The sequence below is a fragment of the Paramormyrops kingsleyae genome, chromosome 25 (assembly GCF_048594095.1).
Source record: "Paramormyrops kingsleyae isolate MSU_618 chromosome 25, PKINGS_0.4, whole genome shotgun sequence".
Lineage (NCBI taxonomy): Eukaryota > Metazoa > Chordata > Actinopteri > Osteoglossiformes > Mormyridae > Paramormyrops > Paramormyrops kingsleyae.
In genome coordinates, this window is record NC_132821.1 from 25379609 (window position 1) to 25398167 (window position 18559).

General features: G+C 47.2%; 1 protein-coding gene across 2 annotated transcripts in view; it reads left to right on the forward strand.

Moving 5' to 3' along the window:
• fhdc1 (FH2 domain containing 1) overlaps nucleotides 1–18071 on the forward strand; it is a 32358-nt gene extending 14287 nt beyond the window's left edge. For both annotated transcript variants that reach the window (XM_072707495.1, XM_072707494.1), the window contains exons 3-13: nucleotides 3852–4408; nucleotides 6235–6296; nucleotides 10471–10573; nucleotides 10892–10977; nucleotides 11075–11175; nucleotides 12579–12649; nucleotides 13054–13161; nucleotides 13712–13782; nucleotides 14072–14189; nucleotides 14339–14503; nucleotides 15024–18071. In XM_072707495.1, the coding sequence (XP_072563596.1) occupies nucleotides 3968–4408; nucleotides 6235–6296; nucleotides 10471–10573; nucleotides 10892–10977; nucleotides 11075–11175; nucleotides 12579–12649; nucleotides 13054–13161; nucleotides 13712–13782; nucleotides 14072–14189; nucleotides 14339–14503; nucleotides 15024–17159 (3462 nt within the window). In that variant the 5' untranslated portion in view covers nucleotides 3852–3967 and the 3' untranslated portion in view covers nucleotides 17160–18071. The remainder of the gene's footprint in view (nucleotides 1–3851; nucleotides 4409–6234; nucleotides 6297–10470; nucleotides 10574–10891; nucleotides 10978–11074; nucleotides 11176–12578; nucleotides 12650–13053; nucleotides 13162–13711; nucleotides 13783–14071; nucleotides 14190–14338; nucleotides 14504–15023) is intronic.
• The last annotated feature ends 488 nt before the right edge of the window (nucleotides 18072–18559 follow it).

Below are 18559 nucleotides of genomic sequence, written 5' to 3' on the forward strand. Positions count from 1 at the left end.
GGATGGTACAAGTGAGGTGTAATGCTTGGTAAATGTGTTAAGCACCTAAAGATATTTTTTCCAAAGCATGTGAATTTTGGTTCAGTAATTGTGTAATCAGGAAACATGCGGCACATTTCGGCCTAATCCCTGATCTTTTTAATAACAACTTTCTCCTAGAATTTTAATGAGATTTTATCCCTAAACCTCTTCTTGCTCAGGCTTCTATTGTACAACCTTGGAAAAGTGGAAAGGACGTCTCGTGTAATTTTACAGGCCGACGTGTAATGATGTCAGAGTCGCCTCGGGAAAACATCCGAGGCAGAAATGCTGATTAAGTCGACAGTAAACTGTCACGGGAGGGATGAACTCTGTGTGGCAGAAACTCCCTGCATGGCTCACACCATGTCACAATGTCTACGGCTCCAAATCCTAATCACTGAGTTTTGGGAATTCCAGGGATTGTTCTGTGTCTGTCACCCCCAAGCTATGGAGAGCAAGATGGAGTAGGCGAGGAGACAAATTCCAATGTACCTGTAGTCGTACTTGTGCAAATGGCAAATAAAGGATTTATTGTTTATAAACGGTCTCTTTAAGCCCCCCCCACAATGCTGCTTCCACCCCCTCGGCAACCCCAGCAGACCATTTCCGACCATGAATCGGGTTTGATGACATCACCCAGTCAAAATCTCATCCCATCTGAGTGCCCCTCGGTCAGACAACGCTGAAGCGCCTTCTAGGACCTCAATAAAGACGTCTTTAAGTTCCTTCTCCAACACTCTGCCTGCAGCTCTTCCTGAAAATCTGGAGGGAGAGCGCGGGGTGCAGAGAGTTCCCCGCCGCCGTGGAAACTCTCCGACACCCTGAGAGATAATTGAGGATTATTCTGCCCAGTCGAGGAAGCGAACGCACAGCTGCAGCCGTGAAGCGTTTAGCAGCACAGGGTGCTTTTGTTAGCATGAATGCCGGCCGTGGGGCCACTGCTGCTTTATCTCACAAGTACGCAACCTTAAAGGCGCTCCCAGTTACAGCCTGTAGGTAACACAATGCTCTTATTGTCGTGCCTGTCGGCCTGACAATGGACCTAATCAGGTTTGCCCTGTGAGCCGCAGCCTCCCTCCTCCGGTCGCCGGGGCATTTACGATCGGCCGTCCCCGTATTGCCGAGTGCCTCCGTTTCCATAGCACGGGCCCCCCGCATTTTGTTATTTTGTTTTGTTTACGTGGCGCATTTCCTGCATCCGCAGCGCGTGTTTGCTTTTTGCGGCGCAATACTCCGACGTACTGGATTGGCTGCGCGAAGGCGGGTCTCCTTGTACTTAACAGAACAATGACAATGCTAGTCTGGCTTGGCCCTGGTCCAGTACGACCCCCCCCCCCCCTTACTCCATATTTGAATGGCCCAGCTGTCTGGGGGTTAACAAGCACCCAAGCCCATCAGGAAGTAAGTGTTCCTGGGAGATGATTAGAGCTCAGACTGGCCTGAGAAGTACTCCCCCCCCCCCCCCACCAAAAAAAAAATTAATCCCACCCAGCCCCCACCCCGTTACTACACCCTCTTGGGTGAGGGTCTGTGTAGGGCCATAAGTGATCTAGGTAGCAATATGACATGCATATCTCAAACAGCCCCCCCCCCCCCCATCGTGTGCAAACTGCTCCAGAGCCCCCACCTGTATAGTACCAGAGCCTGGGGCAGTGATGGTGCGAATTTGGCATTCAGGGCAGCCCGATTATACCCGCAGACCTGTGACCCAGGGCGGTCCAGTATAGATGGCCCGTGACCCATTCTCGGTCGGTTCTGCCTACTCAGGACAATGCGGAAAGGCCCGCGGCAGCCCAATCCCAGCTGATAATGAGCCTCGTTAAGCCGCATCCTTCCTATTTATATTTGCCCGATGTATGATCCAGCGGCAGCTTCACTGACTAACCACACTAAGACACACGGATATTCACTCCTAGGTAACTATTTATTTAGAGGGGCTGATTTAGCAAGGCAGGGACTCTGCTGGTGTGACAGGGGCAGACTGACTTGGATAAGCAAAAAATGATAAATCCCTTATTTGTCATTTGCACAAGTACGAGTAGAGCTACACTGGAATTTGTCTCCTCGCCCACCCCACCTTGTACTCCGTAGCTTGGGGGTCACAGCACAGGGCCAGCCAGTGTGCGGCAGCCCTAGAGCTGGGGGGTAAAGGCCCTTGCTGAAGGATCCAGGTACATGTGACTGTTCTGCTGAGTTTGGGTCTTGAACTGGTGATCTTCGGATCACAGGCCGAGGGGTTTACTTGGAGCACCTCTTTCCGCCCTGCAGACCCAACTACGGTCACACAGGGACTTATTCCGGAATTTCTGTGGGTTAACTTGCCGTTGACCAATCAAAATTCTGTTTGCAAATCTGCTACCCGGCATGAGGCCACTGCCAATCCCAAGCTATTTTTTTTTTTTGTGGGAGGGGCTCATCAGCATGGCCTATTCCCAATTCCTGGGCATGAATTTAACATGGGTTACCGGGGTGACAACCATCCGTGGAGAAGCACTCTTAAATAAGTTAGAGGCTGCAGGATCGCCGCAATCTGATCCTCACAGGGCGTGTCTGAGAATTACCCTCCAGTCTGTGACCACAGAGCGTCCCGAACAATAAACACTAAATAAACCTCACGCCTGGACGCAGGCTTTTATTTATAATGGAGTGTGACATCAGGGGACACCGGCCAACTTTTGCACACAGATAGTGCTTGCTGTGGGTCTTTGTAAAAGGCTGCGGAGTCTAATTATTAGTCCCATGGGAATTATGTCCCCGTAGGTGTTTTGCACACCGGCATGTCATTACTCTAACTGGGGAGTAGCGTTTGTGTTGTTACTGGGCTGCCAGTAATCCCAAAGAAAAAACGGTAACGCTTTACATTAACTGCACCTTCATAATGCTTTTATATTGCATTCATAAAATGTTCAGTGCACCTTCATAATGTATTCATTAAGTATTCATAAAACATTCTTAAACATCATGTATGTATACCTTAACATCCTAACATGCCTTAACAGCTGTAATATACATTAATAACAAACATTATAATTGTATAATCATGTAATGTTTGTTATTAATGTATATTAAAGCTGTTAAGGGATGTTAGGATATTAAGGTGTACTTGCATGCTGCTTATGAATGTTCTATGAATGCATTATGAATGCATTATGAAGGTGCACTGAATGTTCTATGAATGCATTATGAATGCATTATGAAGGTGCACTGAATGTTCTATGAATGCATAATGAATGCATTATGAAGGTGCACTTAATGTAAAGTGTTACCAAAAAGACATTTGCATTGGCAATCGGGATACTTGTCTGAGATAATTGGCCGTAAACCTCGCCAAAGTCCTGCTTCACCTTTTAGGATGCACTTCACTGAAAAGTACAAAGATTATACCCCATAAAAACGAATAAATTATATTTATTTATAGCTCAGAATAAATTGTTGCCTTCAGAAAGGACACTTCCGCAGGTATACATCACGTTAAAATTACGTTCATCAACACTTTCGCGGTAGTTTATTAATAAAAAATGACGGATGATTTTTGTGAGCATGTCTTTCCATGCTTTAGAATCAGAGAACGTTTCGCTGGGGCGTTTTTGGTCCGTCTCTCTGTAAAAGAAGACATGTTGTGTTCTAGCTGTGGACAGTAGGTGTTTTGTGGATCTGATGGTGAATAAGTGACCCCCTTCCCAGGGCCTCGTGGCCTCACTTTGGTTTTGTGCTTTGAGGTTCCCTCTTTGATCTCACGGGCCCTGCGAGGGCCCATCGAGCCGGTCGCCACGGGACCGTGTGCTCGACTAAGCTCTGAGATACGTGTCTCTTGTCCTGTCCACCTGCAGCTCTCCAGCTGTGGCTGCCGGGTGTTCTCACGCCCCCTTGTGGATCCTTGGAGGATCGCGTCGCCGGAGATGCGGGGGGAGAGTATCCTGGAGCGCCATGACCGCATTGTGATTGGATGTCCCAAAACCTGTGCGCTCAAGGATACCCCTCCCCGGACTTAGTGGCTGGTGTGAGGAGGGGGATGAGCAGCTTGGCGTTGGCCGACGAGAAGGAGAATCACCACGGGGAAAGCGTCTCGATGCCCGGACCCCCTCCTGCGGGTGGCCCGCCAGCCCCTCCCCCGCCCCCACCTCCTCCACCCCCACCCCCAGGGCCGGGCAGCGGAGGCGCCCAGGGGGTGGTGCGCAAGCGGCGACGCGTACGCAGCTTCTTCTGGAAGACCATCCCGGAGGAGAAGGTGCGGGGCAAGCCCAACATCTGGACGATGGCCGTGCGACAGCAGCAGTACCAGATCGACGTGCGCACTGTGGAGGAGCTCTTCGGTCAGCAGGAGGAGACGCGGCAGGGGGGCGCCTCCACTCGCTCTGGCTCCTCCCTCAAAGAATCCAAGGAGGAGGTGAGTCCCATTAGCCTTGAGGCTCGGCGACACAGATTACAGGTGGTGTTGGAGATCTAATGGGGAGCCACCAGGGTAAAATAACCCCTTAGAACCTCCTGAATGTCCTCATACCCTTCCAAGACCATTGTGCTTTGTCTCCTGTGAGGGAAACACATCAGATAAAGGCTTTTGTCTCCTTGCTTCTTCAAACGATAGGTTAAGAGGCAGAAGATCGTCTGTGGACGTGCGTATAGAGAGGAGATCCCTGACAGAAGCCTTTGTCCTGTAAACGTATATCCCTGCGAGAGCTGGACTTGACAGCATCCTCAGCTCTTTGAATGGGCCTGCTAGGGTTACCTGTCAGATCAGTCACCAAACTACCCCACAATGAAAGCTTAAGTCGACCCTTCCAGAGCCTAGAGGATGGAAAGTACCAATTTGCGGACCAGGCGGGGGTGTTTCCTCAGAAGCTGTTCAAACGTTATATGCTAAGTTGCTTTAATGAGCACTAGGTGGGAGGGGGCATAAAGGGGAGAGATGCTAAGCTAACTAGAACGAACCCAGGTTTATTTGAAAAGCAGCCCATAGACGAGATCTGTTGGGAGAGCAGGACCGTATCAATCCGCCTGCGGCCTCCGCCATATGCAGAGGATTTGAGAGCATCATGGGATTTGCATGCTTTTTCCATAAGCTCATGTTGCACACACAGATGCCTTGTAAAAATAAACCATTCATCCAATGACCTCTCTGTGCTCCACAACCTTACATCATCGTTCCTGTGTTTGGAAATAGTTTGTTTTTGAGTGTGTATGCAGCTACCATAAAGTTCATCTCCTGAATCACCCACCTGTTTTTAGGAACCTAGGTATCCCGGTTGGGTCACGGCGAATCGATGGCCATCTTAGAAAGTGCGGGGTGTAGTGAAGGGTTAGCGCGCTGTGCTTGTGTTTGGAAGGTTGTTGGTTCAAATCCCAGGGCCAGCAGAGTGATGTCAAGTTTGTGCCCGTGAGCAAGGTCCTTAACCTCCAGAAACCGCAGGAACTGTTTGACCCTGCTCCCTTAAAAATGCACATCACACTGGATGAAAACCATCTGGTAGATAAATTAAATGTACAACAACCTGTCAAGGTGCCAGTTCCTTGCAAGGATGGCCTACAGCAACCAGTCTTATTTCCTTTATGCTGTGGGAGTGAACAGGTCTTAAGGACAGTGACAGGAATGCCAGGAGGTCTATATAGGCAGTGCGGGGGTCAGGGATCCACCCCTAGAGCCTCACTCTGAGCCACTCTGCCAGCCAGCTAACGTCAGTGTGCTATTGCTCCTGTCATGTGTTTGACAAGGAACAACTAACGTCTTAACACCTGAAATATATCCTGAGCGTCTGTTTAGCCAGTTACCTTCCTGTTGCCCCTATGTAGCTGCAGACTGGCGACTCTGCGTTACCATAACACCTCACCTGTGCATTCCCATGACACAGCATAGCCGCGAAGATTATGATGATGTCATTGCGTAAACAATGGTCGTCACGGTGATGAACAACCCCGCCCCCCCCTTACTGAACACCAAATATGGCATATAGACAGTGTGTCAGACAGGAAGGAAACAAGAGTGGATAGTGTCTAGGTAAGCTAATCTGACTTAGTCGAGCTTGCTTGAAAACTGCTGAAGATGCCCTTGAAATGCTGATTAAGTGTGAAAAGTTCACCAGCTCGAGTTCAGGTACACAAACGGCTTTTGAATGAGCTTCTCTGTCTGGATGTCAACACGGTTGGCAGCGTCCATCCATACAAAAACAGGGACGCCAGGCTGACTGAGAATTTCCCCTTTTCTGTTTGCACTTTCAGATCAGCATCCTGGACCCCAAGAGAGGGATGAACGTGGGCATTTTCCTGAAGCAGTTCAAGAAGTAAGTCTTCTCGTCCACACGTGTGGCTGAAACCGGGTGGGGGGGGGAGGTCAGAGCTGCAGGTCTGATGGTTAACACTCGTTGGGCAGGTGCAGAGCAGTGTATTCTGGGAATCGGCTGCGAGTGAGATTCACCCTCTTTGCTATGTGCAGAATGTGTCACACTTGTATTTCTATGACCCTGGATCGGTCGTTGTCACGCCCTGGTCGTCGCGTGTGCGGACATCTGCAGGTGGCATGTCATGGGGGGGGGGCACCAGTGTGCCCAGGCAGCGTGGCCACCTGCTCGTCAGACTCCCCAGGACTTCGGCAAGTCGTGCTGTTTTTGCGTCACCCTCCAAGGCGTTCTTGGCCGCTGCTGATGAAGCTGATTGGCCCCACACTGTTATCACACTGTTCTCTGGTGACGCTGAAATAGGAATGTGAACCGGAAACTCGAACCGGAGTATGAACTGTCTACAGTGCAGAATGACCGCGCTACAAAGACCTAAACCAGAGGTGGAAATTTCAGGTCCAGAAAGTAAAACTCCAGACCAAGATTTCATTTTGTCCAACCAGTTGAGTACTCCGTGACTATGACTCTTTATAGTCAAGTAGTTGGTTGAAATAAAATATTGGTCTGGATTTTTACTCTCTGGACCTGAAATTTCCACCTCTGCCCAGAACCAATGAGAATGTGTAAGCATTTAACCCCCTTGTTTGTTCACCATCCTGTGAGAAAAAATTATCGGCAATGTGAGAATTATTTGTACTGTTCCCTCACACTTCCAGGGGTGGGGGGTTCTAATCCCACCCCCGTGCCTGTTTTCTCCTGCAGTCCAAAGACAAGCGGTTTCCCAAAATGGCATCTCTAAATCGCCAGCATCACTTTTCTTGACGGGGCACAAATATTTAGTATAATAACTATTACTATTGAAGTACAAATCCTGAACAAATATACTGGCCTCTTGGGATAAAAGATTAATCACGATTCATTAATGATAAACAAACATGAGATCAGTATTTCACTTGTGTTATTCATGACTTGTTCCTTTTAGTTCACTTAGTTCACAAAGGTTTACAGAATCAACAGATATAGTAACAAATATATTTGTGCTTTGGATAAAAGATGTGTCACGATTCATTATGAACGAACATGAGATCAGTATGTAACTAAAACTCTGTGGTTAATTAATATATAAGTAATAGCATAATGCGACATTATTTGTGGTTAATTAACATATAAGTAATAGCATAATGCTACATTATTTATGGTTAATTAATATATAAGTAATAGCATAATGCTACATTATTTGTGGTTAATTAATATATAAGTAATAGCATAATGCTACATTATTTGTGGTTAATTAATATATAAGTAATAGCATAATGCTACATTATTTGTGGTTAATTAATATATAAGTAATAGCATAATGCTACATTATTTGTGGTTAATTAATATATAAGTAATAGCATAATGCTACATTATTTACAAATCTACAAAGATCAAGTTGAGGGAGACGTAAAAACAATTTCCCCATGGGGATCAATAAAGTACCAATTATTATTATTATTATTTCTGGTTAATTAATATATAAGTAATAGCATAATGCTACATTATTTGTGCCCCCTCTAGCAGTGTTACCAAATTGCCCACAGTGTGTGAATGTGCATGTCTGCCCTGTGATGGACCGGCCTCCCGTCCTGGGAGATCCCTGTCTGGCGCCCCATGTTCCAGGTGCCCCCAGGACCATGTACTAGATAACTTGCTGGAAGACGGTAGGGCGTTGCTAGGAATATCAAAGCTTATCATGACTCATTATTGTCGTCAGGGGCGCAGTAAGGGGAGGGGACGTTAGGACAATTAAAAAAAATTTGGAAAAATAATTGCATTGGTCTGGCCTGGGGAGCCCAGTATGAAGCGCTTTTATGGGGCCCAAAATCTATAGCGACGCCCCTGATTGTCATCATTCTGAAATGACCTGAATGACGCTGAAGTGTGTCAGTAGTGATTAACAGATAAAATATACGATATACGATAGACGTTTACAATACAATCGTGGCAAGAAGCATAGATTTATGGTCCGGAAAGTAAAAATCTCTAAATGAAGTCACTGTTTATGTTCCTTTTAAATGCAGGGATACATAAAACATATGTCGCCATAAAACAACGCATCAGCTAAGCGGATATATGTGTCTGTTAATGCAGAAGTCACTAAGCAATTGGCTGCCCATTTATGAGGATACCCTCCGTTTGCTGTGGCGTGCATCATTTTAACATTTGTTTTCCTTGATTGTAAGTTCAGTACTAGTCCACTGCATTCTCCCTAGATCACAGCCTTCCTGTAATGAGAGGCCTCGCACAGACCACGTTGTTTGCATTAGCTTGTAGCTTGCGAGAAGAATGACTCAATCAGCCGCACTGCATCTGTGTGTTTTCTTGTTGTAGTGTGTTAATTGATTGTATCTCAGGGCCGCCAGTCAAATGGATCGTATTTCAAGCCCCGTTTGTCGTAGTCCTCGTCTGCACTCAGTTTCAAGACCTATATTCCTGCATTAATGCAAATGGTTCAGAAAATCTACATGAGCAGAAATAGGCTACACTGAGCTTTTTGTGTTAATACACCTCGCTTCATGTTTGTTTACATATTATTTGTTAATTGCATGCATGGATGGTTTTTCCGCGTGCAGAGAGATGCTGGACGCTGCGGTGAATGAGCAGTTCGAGTCCCGACGGCGTGTGAATGGCGTTGCCGGACAAAAGGGGGTCATACATTATGCATGTCTCTTTGCGCGGCCTTTATGGAAAAACCCGCGTGAGCGAGCGGTCCCTCAAAGACGTCGTCACGTGCATTTTCTCCAGGTCGTGTGACCCATGTTTTCATCCTTTAATAACAGGTGCAAACGCCCATTTTTTTGCCATTTGCCGTTTTGTTTTTGAATACGCACTTTTGCCTATACAAAGCTTCCACTCTGACCATCTCATTGATACCGTTACATTTTTTTTTTCCCCCCAGAGTTGTTCTGGTGCAGTATCATCAACCTTTCTGTCCCAAGTTGGCACCCTTAACTCCCAGGCTGCTAACGAGATCCGTTCTCTATGTCTGTCTTTACGTGAAATTTGTAATAATACTGTACCGTACCCCGAGTCGATGAACCACTGAAGCCGCTCAGTGTTTTCACGAACGTTACAAAGTAGCGCGTGCGTTTGTTATTACGAACTATTGTATTTGTCCTGGATTTTTTATATAATAGGCTTTATGGCAGTATGTTCCTAAGTACGAGTCGTTTGTAAGTCGGATGTTCTTAACTCGGAAACTGCCTGTAATCACAACGTGGCCCTTAAATTACTCATGCTTTCGCTTTCCAGCGACCTCTCCCTCATTCTTCCCTTCAACAGTACATTTCACTCTGGTGATACAGCCCCAATTCGCCCTCATTTTCATGAATTAACAGCTCGAGTGCCTTAATTTACCTCACACACAAACCCAGCTTTCTTCAGCTGCATCCTACATAATCCTAATAGGAGTGGAAAATGAACAGATTATCCGTGGCTAAAAATCCAGTCCGATTTTTAAGTATAACTTGGACAGTGGAGGCCAAAGCAGGTTAGCCGGCTCAGCGGAACTTGGTGGAAGGTTCTATAAGCCTGTTCTAAGCAGGTGCTGCTCGCCCGAATTTGCATCGTGGGAGTTAGCTGGAGCCACCTGATCGCATCGCATGTTTGCATGCGACTCGGGGATTTCCATAATGCTGCGGCCCTGACTCGTAAGCCGTCCCTCACGGCACCCTTCCGGAAGCGAGCGCGCTGCCTCAGGTCTCTGTGGTGACCTGCTGCCATGGAGACCATTGCATCAGAAGTTACCCCTGCATTCAGCCACTCGAAGAGCTCCCAGATAATGAAGCCTTGTCTGTTACTGTAATGCCTCTGAGTAAATGGGCCCCCTCAATAAGAAGTGTGACGTTTGAGTGCAGCGCCGTTGAATGTCTGGAGCTGGTTGTGTGTCATCTGCGAAGAGTTGCTGTATTCATGTGTCTGTTGGGTTAGGTCAGGTTCGCTTGCACATTTTTAGTCTAAAGTTGTAGAGGCTCAGTTGAGACTAAGATCAAAAGCGTGCAGCCAGCTTGAGGAATAGTGGGATCTATAGACTAAGTTGGGGCAACGTTAGCAATACAGCCTCAAATTTGTCTTGAAGGTCTAACCAGTCTATCATTGATGACATCCGGCACGGCAACAGCAAACGGTACGGCCCAGAGGCGTTGAAGGAACTCCTGAAACTCCTGCCTGAAGCAGAGGAGGTGAGGACTGCCCGTCTTTAGGGAAACTTCAGATGCGTTCGTGGAATGGACCAGATGGTAGATTTAGACCATACGTCTAAAGGCTCTATGGATTTTTGTGTGGAACATTCCATCGTGCAGTTAAGCAAACATAAACAGCAGCGGAGGAGATGGTCAAATTGGGTGATGATGTAATGGTCCAACAGAAGAAGTGCTAGTTGAGCTCAGTTTCTGGGCATTGTGTTCTGGCATTGTACAAATGGATGGGGGGTCAGTGGAAGCAGTGGGTCATGTGATTCTAGGAACATGTTAGTATTGACACTATGCTGCCCTCTGCAGGTGAAGAAGCTCCAAGCTTTCAAAGGAGACACCAGTAAACTGACCCTTGTGGACTCCTTTATGTACCTTTTGATCCAGGTGCCAAGGTATGAGCCCTATTGTTGTAAGCGGTTTATATTTTGGTTTAACTCTCTCTAATCCCATGTTAAATGGGAAATGAGCTCCTGTTGTTGCAATTCACAGTTTTGATGTTCGTATTGAAGCCATGGTGCTTAAGGAGGAATTCTTCCCATCCTGCTCAGTGATGAGCCGTGAAATCGATGTTATCCGCACGGCCACTAAAGGTAATAATGAGTCTTCGTCTTTCAGGCATGAAAATCTGGTTTCCTTTGTTATCAGGTGGGCAGGATTGCCCGTGTGACTTACCTAAACCAATTGGAAAAAACCCATATTTAATGAACCACTTTCTAATTAGTATCCCACCCCAAGTAATATAATTTAGCTGTTTTCTCACATTAAAATGCAGCTTTGGGACATTTTAGTAATTTTAGCAGCGGTGGACATTTTAGTAATTAAGTTATTGATTTGTATGGTTCATTCTCTCATGCTATTAGGCTGTTTGGATGCTATTTCTTCAGATTCCTAAAAAGTTAGCTAACTTGGTGCAGTTTGGAAAAGCGGTTGGACACATTCTGTGATTTTCCCAACTGTTCACGCACCGGAAGTGTTGGGAATGCACTTTCTGTTAGCTGGAGGAACATTCTTACTGAACACATGCTTAACATCAATGAGCTCATTAAATCTTGCTGAGTCACACTGTTTGCAATGTCTGGGCCACCTAACCTCCTTTGCGGCCTTACGGTTATGATATTTGTGGCCTTTCTTCCGAATTATGTTTTTCCCTGACTGAAAAATGGTTTAATTATTGTAGTGCTATCAGGACTGGGCCAGACTCTTGATGTTGTGTGTTTTGTTTTTTTTTACTCTTTCACTTTAAGTACCCACGTAGAGGCGCCGTTACGTAATGAATAATGTCAAGCTTTGAATTGCATTATCCATCATTCTAGAGACCTTGCAAGGGGGTTTTTTAACATAGACAAGAATTGCAGGAGGTGTGTGACTCAGTGGCTTGGAACACTGTGCCTGTGAACAGAAGGTCGTTGGTTCAAATCCCATGGCCAGTGGCATGATTTCACCTTAACCCTTCAGCAAGGCCCTTAATCCCCAGTTGCTCTAGGGACTGTCTGATCCTGCATTCTCAAAAAAGTACATTGCATCCGATGAAGGCGTCTGCCAAATATATAAAACGAGTGATGATTTTTGGGTAACACTTTACTTGACGGGGCACAAATACTTAATATCTAGTAGTTAGTAATAACTGAGTACAAACCATGAAAAAATATAGTTGTTACTTGTGATAAAGGATGCGTCACAATTCATGAACGATGAACAAACATGCAAGTATTTCACTTGTGTTATTTAAGACCTGTTCCTTCAGTAGTTCACAAGGGTTTACAGTATTAACAAATATAGTAACAAATATGTTTAATATGCGCTTAAGGTAAAACATGCATCACCATTCATTAATGATGAATTACCATGAGATCAGTATGTGACTAAGACTTAGTTTGTGGTTAATTAATACATAAGTAATAGTACAATACTGTATTATTTGTGCCCCGTCAAGTAAAATGTTACCGTTTTTTTGTGCTAAGGAGTAAATAAAATGGCCACTGTATTCTTACAGAGCTGATGACGTGCGAGGAGCTGCACGCTATTCTGCATCTGGTGCTGCAGGCCGGGAACATCATGAATGCTGTAAGTGCCAGTGCAGGCTGCTGTAATGCCAGTGCAGGCTGCTGTAATACCAGTGCAGGCTGCTGTAAGTGCCAGTGCAGGCTGCTGTAAGTGCCAGTGCAGGCTGCTGTAATGCCAGTGCAGGCTGCTGGAAGTGCCAGTGCAGGCTGCTGTAATGCCAGTGCAGGCTGCTGGAAGTGTCAGTGCAGGCTGCTGTAATGCCAGTGCAGGCTGCTGTAAGTGCCAGTGCAGGCTGCTGTAATGCCAGTGCAGGCTGCTGTAATGCCAGTGCAGGCTGCTGTAATGCCAGTGCAGGCTGCTGTAAGTGCCAGTGCAGGCTGCTGTAATGCCAGTGCAGGCCAGGCTGCTGTAACGAGCCGCCCTGAATGATGCTAACTGCTAATGGTATGCTTGTGTGGGAACAGGGAGGCTACGCTGGAAACGCCGTGGGCTTCAAGCTGTCCTCACTGCTTTCGCTAGCGGACACCAAGGCCAACAAGCCAGGGATGAACCTGCTACATTTCGTGGCTCTGGTGAGTGTGTGTGGGAGGGGGTGTCACTAGGGTAGAGAGACACAGGGCAGCTTTAATACAATGTCCCACACCCAGAGACCTTAGTACAAATTAGGCTTTGAAGCTTACGGTGAACAGGATTAAGCATGAAATGCTAGTTTCTGTTGGTTTTAACCCAGTAGATATTCATATAAGCAACAGGAAATCTGGTAAGTCAGCTAATTGACAGAGCAGTATAATACTGACCACTGTGAGTTTCATACTAGTGTTTCCCATTAGTATAATTCTCCGGAGTCTGTAAAACTAAACGTGAATATCCTGAGTAATGGTTGTTGCAGTCAGGGGTGATTCTAGGATTTATTTAAGGTGAGACGTATAAGCTGGCCATAATTCATACAGAGAGGCCAACCAGTATCAGTAGCCAATGATAAGTTTTGATTCAGTGAGTGACGGGTGGGGGAACTCCGGGAGCCAATCAGCGTTCAGCTAGGGCCAGTGCCTCTGTGGCTCCGCCCCTTAATACACTCCTGGTCGAGGTTGAAGTTCATGGGCGTCTCTCTCCCCTGCACAGGAAGCCCAGAAGAAGGATGAAGGCCTATTGAAGTTCCCCGAGAACCTGCAGCACGTGCAGAGCGCAGTCAGGTAAGACGCGCTGCGCAGCTGTAGGCAGGAACGGCACCTGCATCCATCTTGTGCCCGGCGGCGCAGAAGTGCTTTAGAACTGCATTGTGAAGCACCAGATGACACCCTACAGGGCAGTGCAGAGCTGTCCCTGCTGCAAGGGTGTGTCGGTGGAGCAGGTGTTTCCAAGGGCATCCTGATACCGTCCAGGCAGTTAATTGCACTTCCTGTGGAAGATGTCATTCTTTCTGTTTGTTTTTCCTCCCTGCTAGTATCACCTCAAAGTTTAACGCCATGGTCCTCTCCACAGAATATCCGTGGAGAACATCGAGACAGAGCTGCAGTCCCTGTACTTTAGGATAAGGTCGGTTGAGGAGAAGATCCAGAGGGATGAAGAGCTGCTTCAGCAGCTAGAGGACTTCCTGCAGGTGGGAGACACTAATTTTTATTAAATTACCGAGTATAATCTGTAGTGGCGTAGTGGAGCAGCAGTTAGCACTGTTGCCTCGCACCTCGGGGACCTGGGTTCGAGTGCCTTTCTGACATCACAACCCCCCTAACCCCCCCCCCCACCCAGAACTCCACACGGACCCTGCAAGAGCTGACAAGGCGCAGGCTGGATTTGCGCAAGGAGGGAAACACACTCATTGATTTCTTCTGTGAAGACAAAGACACGTTCAAGCTGGATGACTGCTTCAGGATATTCCAAGACTTCTGTCTGAAATTTAAAAAGGCAGTCAAGGTATGGAGTGTTAGGTCCTTCGATGCATTTTAGCATTGTGACAGCAGTTAACTTTTTAACTTGTTCGGTGGTGATTCTAGGATTTTTTAAGGTGAGGAGCATGAGAGGGGGCATAATACATTCTGAAGGGCCGGCCTTATCATTAGCCAATAATATGTTTTGAATCAGTGAGTGAAAGTAGAGGGGGCGCTCCAGTGACCAATCAGCTTTCAGCTGGCGCCCTGTGGCCGCACCCGTGTATGCCCCGGATTCTGATGGACTTTAGAAAATATTGACCAAAGAGACTACTATGATGCCAGCTATAAATCAGCATTTAAAATCCTCTGCCTGGTATGATTAAGGTTAAATGACAGGTGCTGTGCATTGTGGGATGGCGAATCATAAAAATTAAAATGTTGGAATTCCTTAAAGAAAACAGTTTATTTTCATAATGTTTGTAGGCTGCCAGGAGGACTGTGTTGTTTGGGGATGAACTACAGATTAATTTATGTGCTCCCCCACCCTTTCCTCCCCTGGGCAGGATAACCATGACCGCAAGCTAAAGGAGGTGGCGCGGCAGCAGCGGCTGCGTGAGCTGGAGGAGAAGCGCTTCCTGTTGTCCAGCTGGGAACGTGGTGGTGGCTTTGGCCGTAGCAGTAGTGAGAATGACGTGGACACGCTGAGCAAGGAGGGGCTCCTGGACTTCTTGCAGCCACGCTCGCAGAGCCCCCGCAGTCCGCTTGGCCGCTCCTCTAGCGTCCGCCGTTACCGCCACACCATGGCTGCCGCCGCCGACCGTGAACTGCACAGTTACCTCGAGCTGTTCTCCGCCGGTGATGTGCCGCATTTTAACAGCCTACCACGCCCCAGCCGCCCGCACCAAAGGAGGACCGTCGCCTGGCTTGCTGAACAGGATAGAACCTGCAAATCGGGCTCGACTGGCCAACCCTCCCTTGGGACGCAGGTGACCTCCCCACGATCAGACAGGGACCCTCTCAACTCCTTGGCCGGGTTCTCCACTGGCTTTGACATCGATGAGGATAGGTTTCTCGACAACAAAACTGCCCTCTCTGAAGGTGAGGTGGTGCCCAGAATTGATCACAACAAAAATCACCTCTGCAGGTCGTCTAGTGTAGGTACCGGACAGCTCAATGTCAACATAGAGAAACGCACCTTAGTTCCTGGACCACCACCTTTGGTTCTTGGAAGTCCTAACAACAATAATATGCACTTAGCAGATCAGGGAGATCTTGTAATCACTGATCTGGAGAGGGAACTGGGTCCTCCAAAAAGCCTTGTCCTGGACACTCCTCCTTCCAGTAAGGATTCTGAGACTGAGCCAGATTCGAGAACAGAATGGGACTGTAAGATGGACTCTCCTCAGTTTACTTTATCCCCTTTGCGTGACGAGGAAGACAGTAGCATGATTTCCTCAACAACGTGTGATACGCCTCTGCCTTTGGATTTATCACTATCGGGCAAAAAGCCTGTTTTTTACATTTTGGACTGTACAGACACCGACTGTTCTATGATACTGGACTACTCAGAAACGGATAGCTCGTCCGTCACGCGGGATGGCGTCAGCTTCGACTCCAAAATGCTGAACAGTGACAGTCAAGCCAACTTGAAGGAGCAGAGTTCCCATTCGTCCAACATTGAGTCCACGTCGAGCAATGACCAATCGGTGCTTATGTCGCCCAATGAGCCGGAGGCATCGGAGTCCAATGATAACGTGCCTAAGAGTGAAATAGAGGGTGCAGAAATGGACAGCTGCAGAAACGTAGAGGGCATAGAACTGGATAATCAGACAACGCCAACCAATGGATCCAAACCCATGCAGGTGAAAACTAAGCCTGCCTCCAAAACCCTTGCTGCACACAACACACGAGAGGTTCCGGAAGCTCATACATCGAATACCCCTGATCATCAGACTTTGCACAAAGTGGTCCCCATCACCAAGACCAACCGTGTGAGCAGCACAGCTAGGAAGGTAGAGAAGCTCCCAGCTGTGGAAGGAGCCGACATCAGGAGGCAGCACCGGGACCACAGCATGCCTGCCAGGAGGACCGAAAAGCTCAACCGTACCCCACGAAACTCCAGCATGCCCCCAGAGGACCCCAAGGGTCACAGGGGGATCCCCCGCTGGGCCCGGGACTCCCCCATGTACAAGGCCTCCATCAGGAAGCCAAGTGCCAAACCTGTGAGGAACATTCCCAAGCCCCCACCGGAAGAGAAGATGTGCCGGTCCACCATGAGGGCGCTAGCCCAGGCACAAGCAGCCTCTGAGGGCAACGTCCCAAACACACCCACCCATGGGGGGCAAAAGACGCCAGGGTCCCTGCCCAGCTTTGCCCGCAACACAGTGGCTTCCTCCTCAAGGAGGGCCATGAAGGACCTTGGCCCGGACTCTAACCCCTCAACCCCTTCGAAAAGTGCCACCCTAACAAAGACTGGCTCCCAGAAGCAGGCCTCCACCAAGGCTGTCCAAACGAGCACTCAGCACTCCCCTCGGGAAGAGTCAAAGCCCCAGGGTACGCTGCGGCGGGTTCAGAGCGCAAAGGGCAGCAGCCGCAGCGGCCGGGTTGGCGACAGACCGACGCCTCTCAAGAGCAGCAGTTTCTCTGAGAAGTCCAGAGACTCCATCTCCAGCAAATCCCTCAAACCTTCATGGAAATAAGACACAGGACTTGAAATCGGACCACAGTGTTTAAGAGAAACTCTAAAAAAAGAGATTTAAATCAATAAAAAAACTGGTTCCCCAGCTTTGTCCAGACTAACCATGACCCTATAGAAGCTGGATGAATGGTATTTTTGTCAAAAATTTCCACCGCATGTCATTTTGAGTAGCTGCTGAATCACAGCCTTTACGAAGGGTTTAAAAATCTCAAAATGTGCTGTCCATATTTTCGAACGATGTCGAGATAGCAATGCATTTCGTAGCTTCAGGTTAGAATTTGTGACTGTTCACTTATGGATATGCCTACCAACGATTTAGGTATTTTAATAAATACCCTTATTTGTGTTTTTTTCCGTTTCGGCAGTAGAGGATATGAATAGTACGTTTTTCGTCTTCGTGGACAGCCTCTGCCTGCTTTGTTGTCCCGTATGTAATAGTTCAAGACATGTAAGAACTACCAAACATGTTCAAATGCTGCTGAACAGCTCTGGCAATCCCAGTGAGCGTTGGCCTTCGCTCGGGGGTACAAGCTGTCGAAATGTGATGCTGCTCTGTGTCCGTCTTCCCTCGCTGCGCCAAGCCGTCGATTGCGCGCGGACTTGCCCGGCCGGTAGTCACTGGGGCCTTGCGGCTCGTCTAAAAGCTTCACCCTGTGAAACGTGGGATGCCTCTTGTGTCGTGGTATATTAGCATTTTTTATGTGTCTCCCCCGTAGTACCCTCACTGTTGGTAGCCCTAACACCTAAGAACGCATCCATTTGATATGGGTAAGGTAACGCACAGCATAGAATATATTGTGGTTGAATTTGTGCTATGAATCGATTATGAACGGAATGGTTGTAATTGTTTTGGATTGAAATAACACGTTTATGAGTGTTATTATTTCCAAATAAAAATCACATTATTTCCTTGCATTTGTCCAATGAGAGTTTTTGTACTTGTACTTGATTGCTAATAATTACCTGATCACTGTCCAACAGCAAACTGCCCCCATGAATCTGGAAATCACCATAGTTCCCTCGAACAAAGCAGTGCCCTACATCCAGGCCACAAAAAGCACTTCAAATACCACGTCAACCTCTCATTTTAGATTTTTTTTAACAGTACATATATTTCTTAGCATCACCAAGCTAATAAATGCATGTACTTCTCAGTGAATGCAAAGGTATGCATTAAAATCCCTAAACATTTAGATTCCTAGCTATACTCTAAACCAAAGCAAAATTCACCTTTACACATCAAAACACACATACCTTCCTTTATCTGGAAATCTTTAGATTTTTGTCCCAGTGGTCTCCAGTGTTTACAAAATTTCCAAGGGTCACAAAATTTTTTATTTTTTTTTTTGGGGGGGGGGGATCGATTGGAGCCCATTATTTTATTATGTGACTATGCACTGG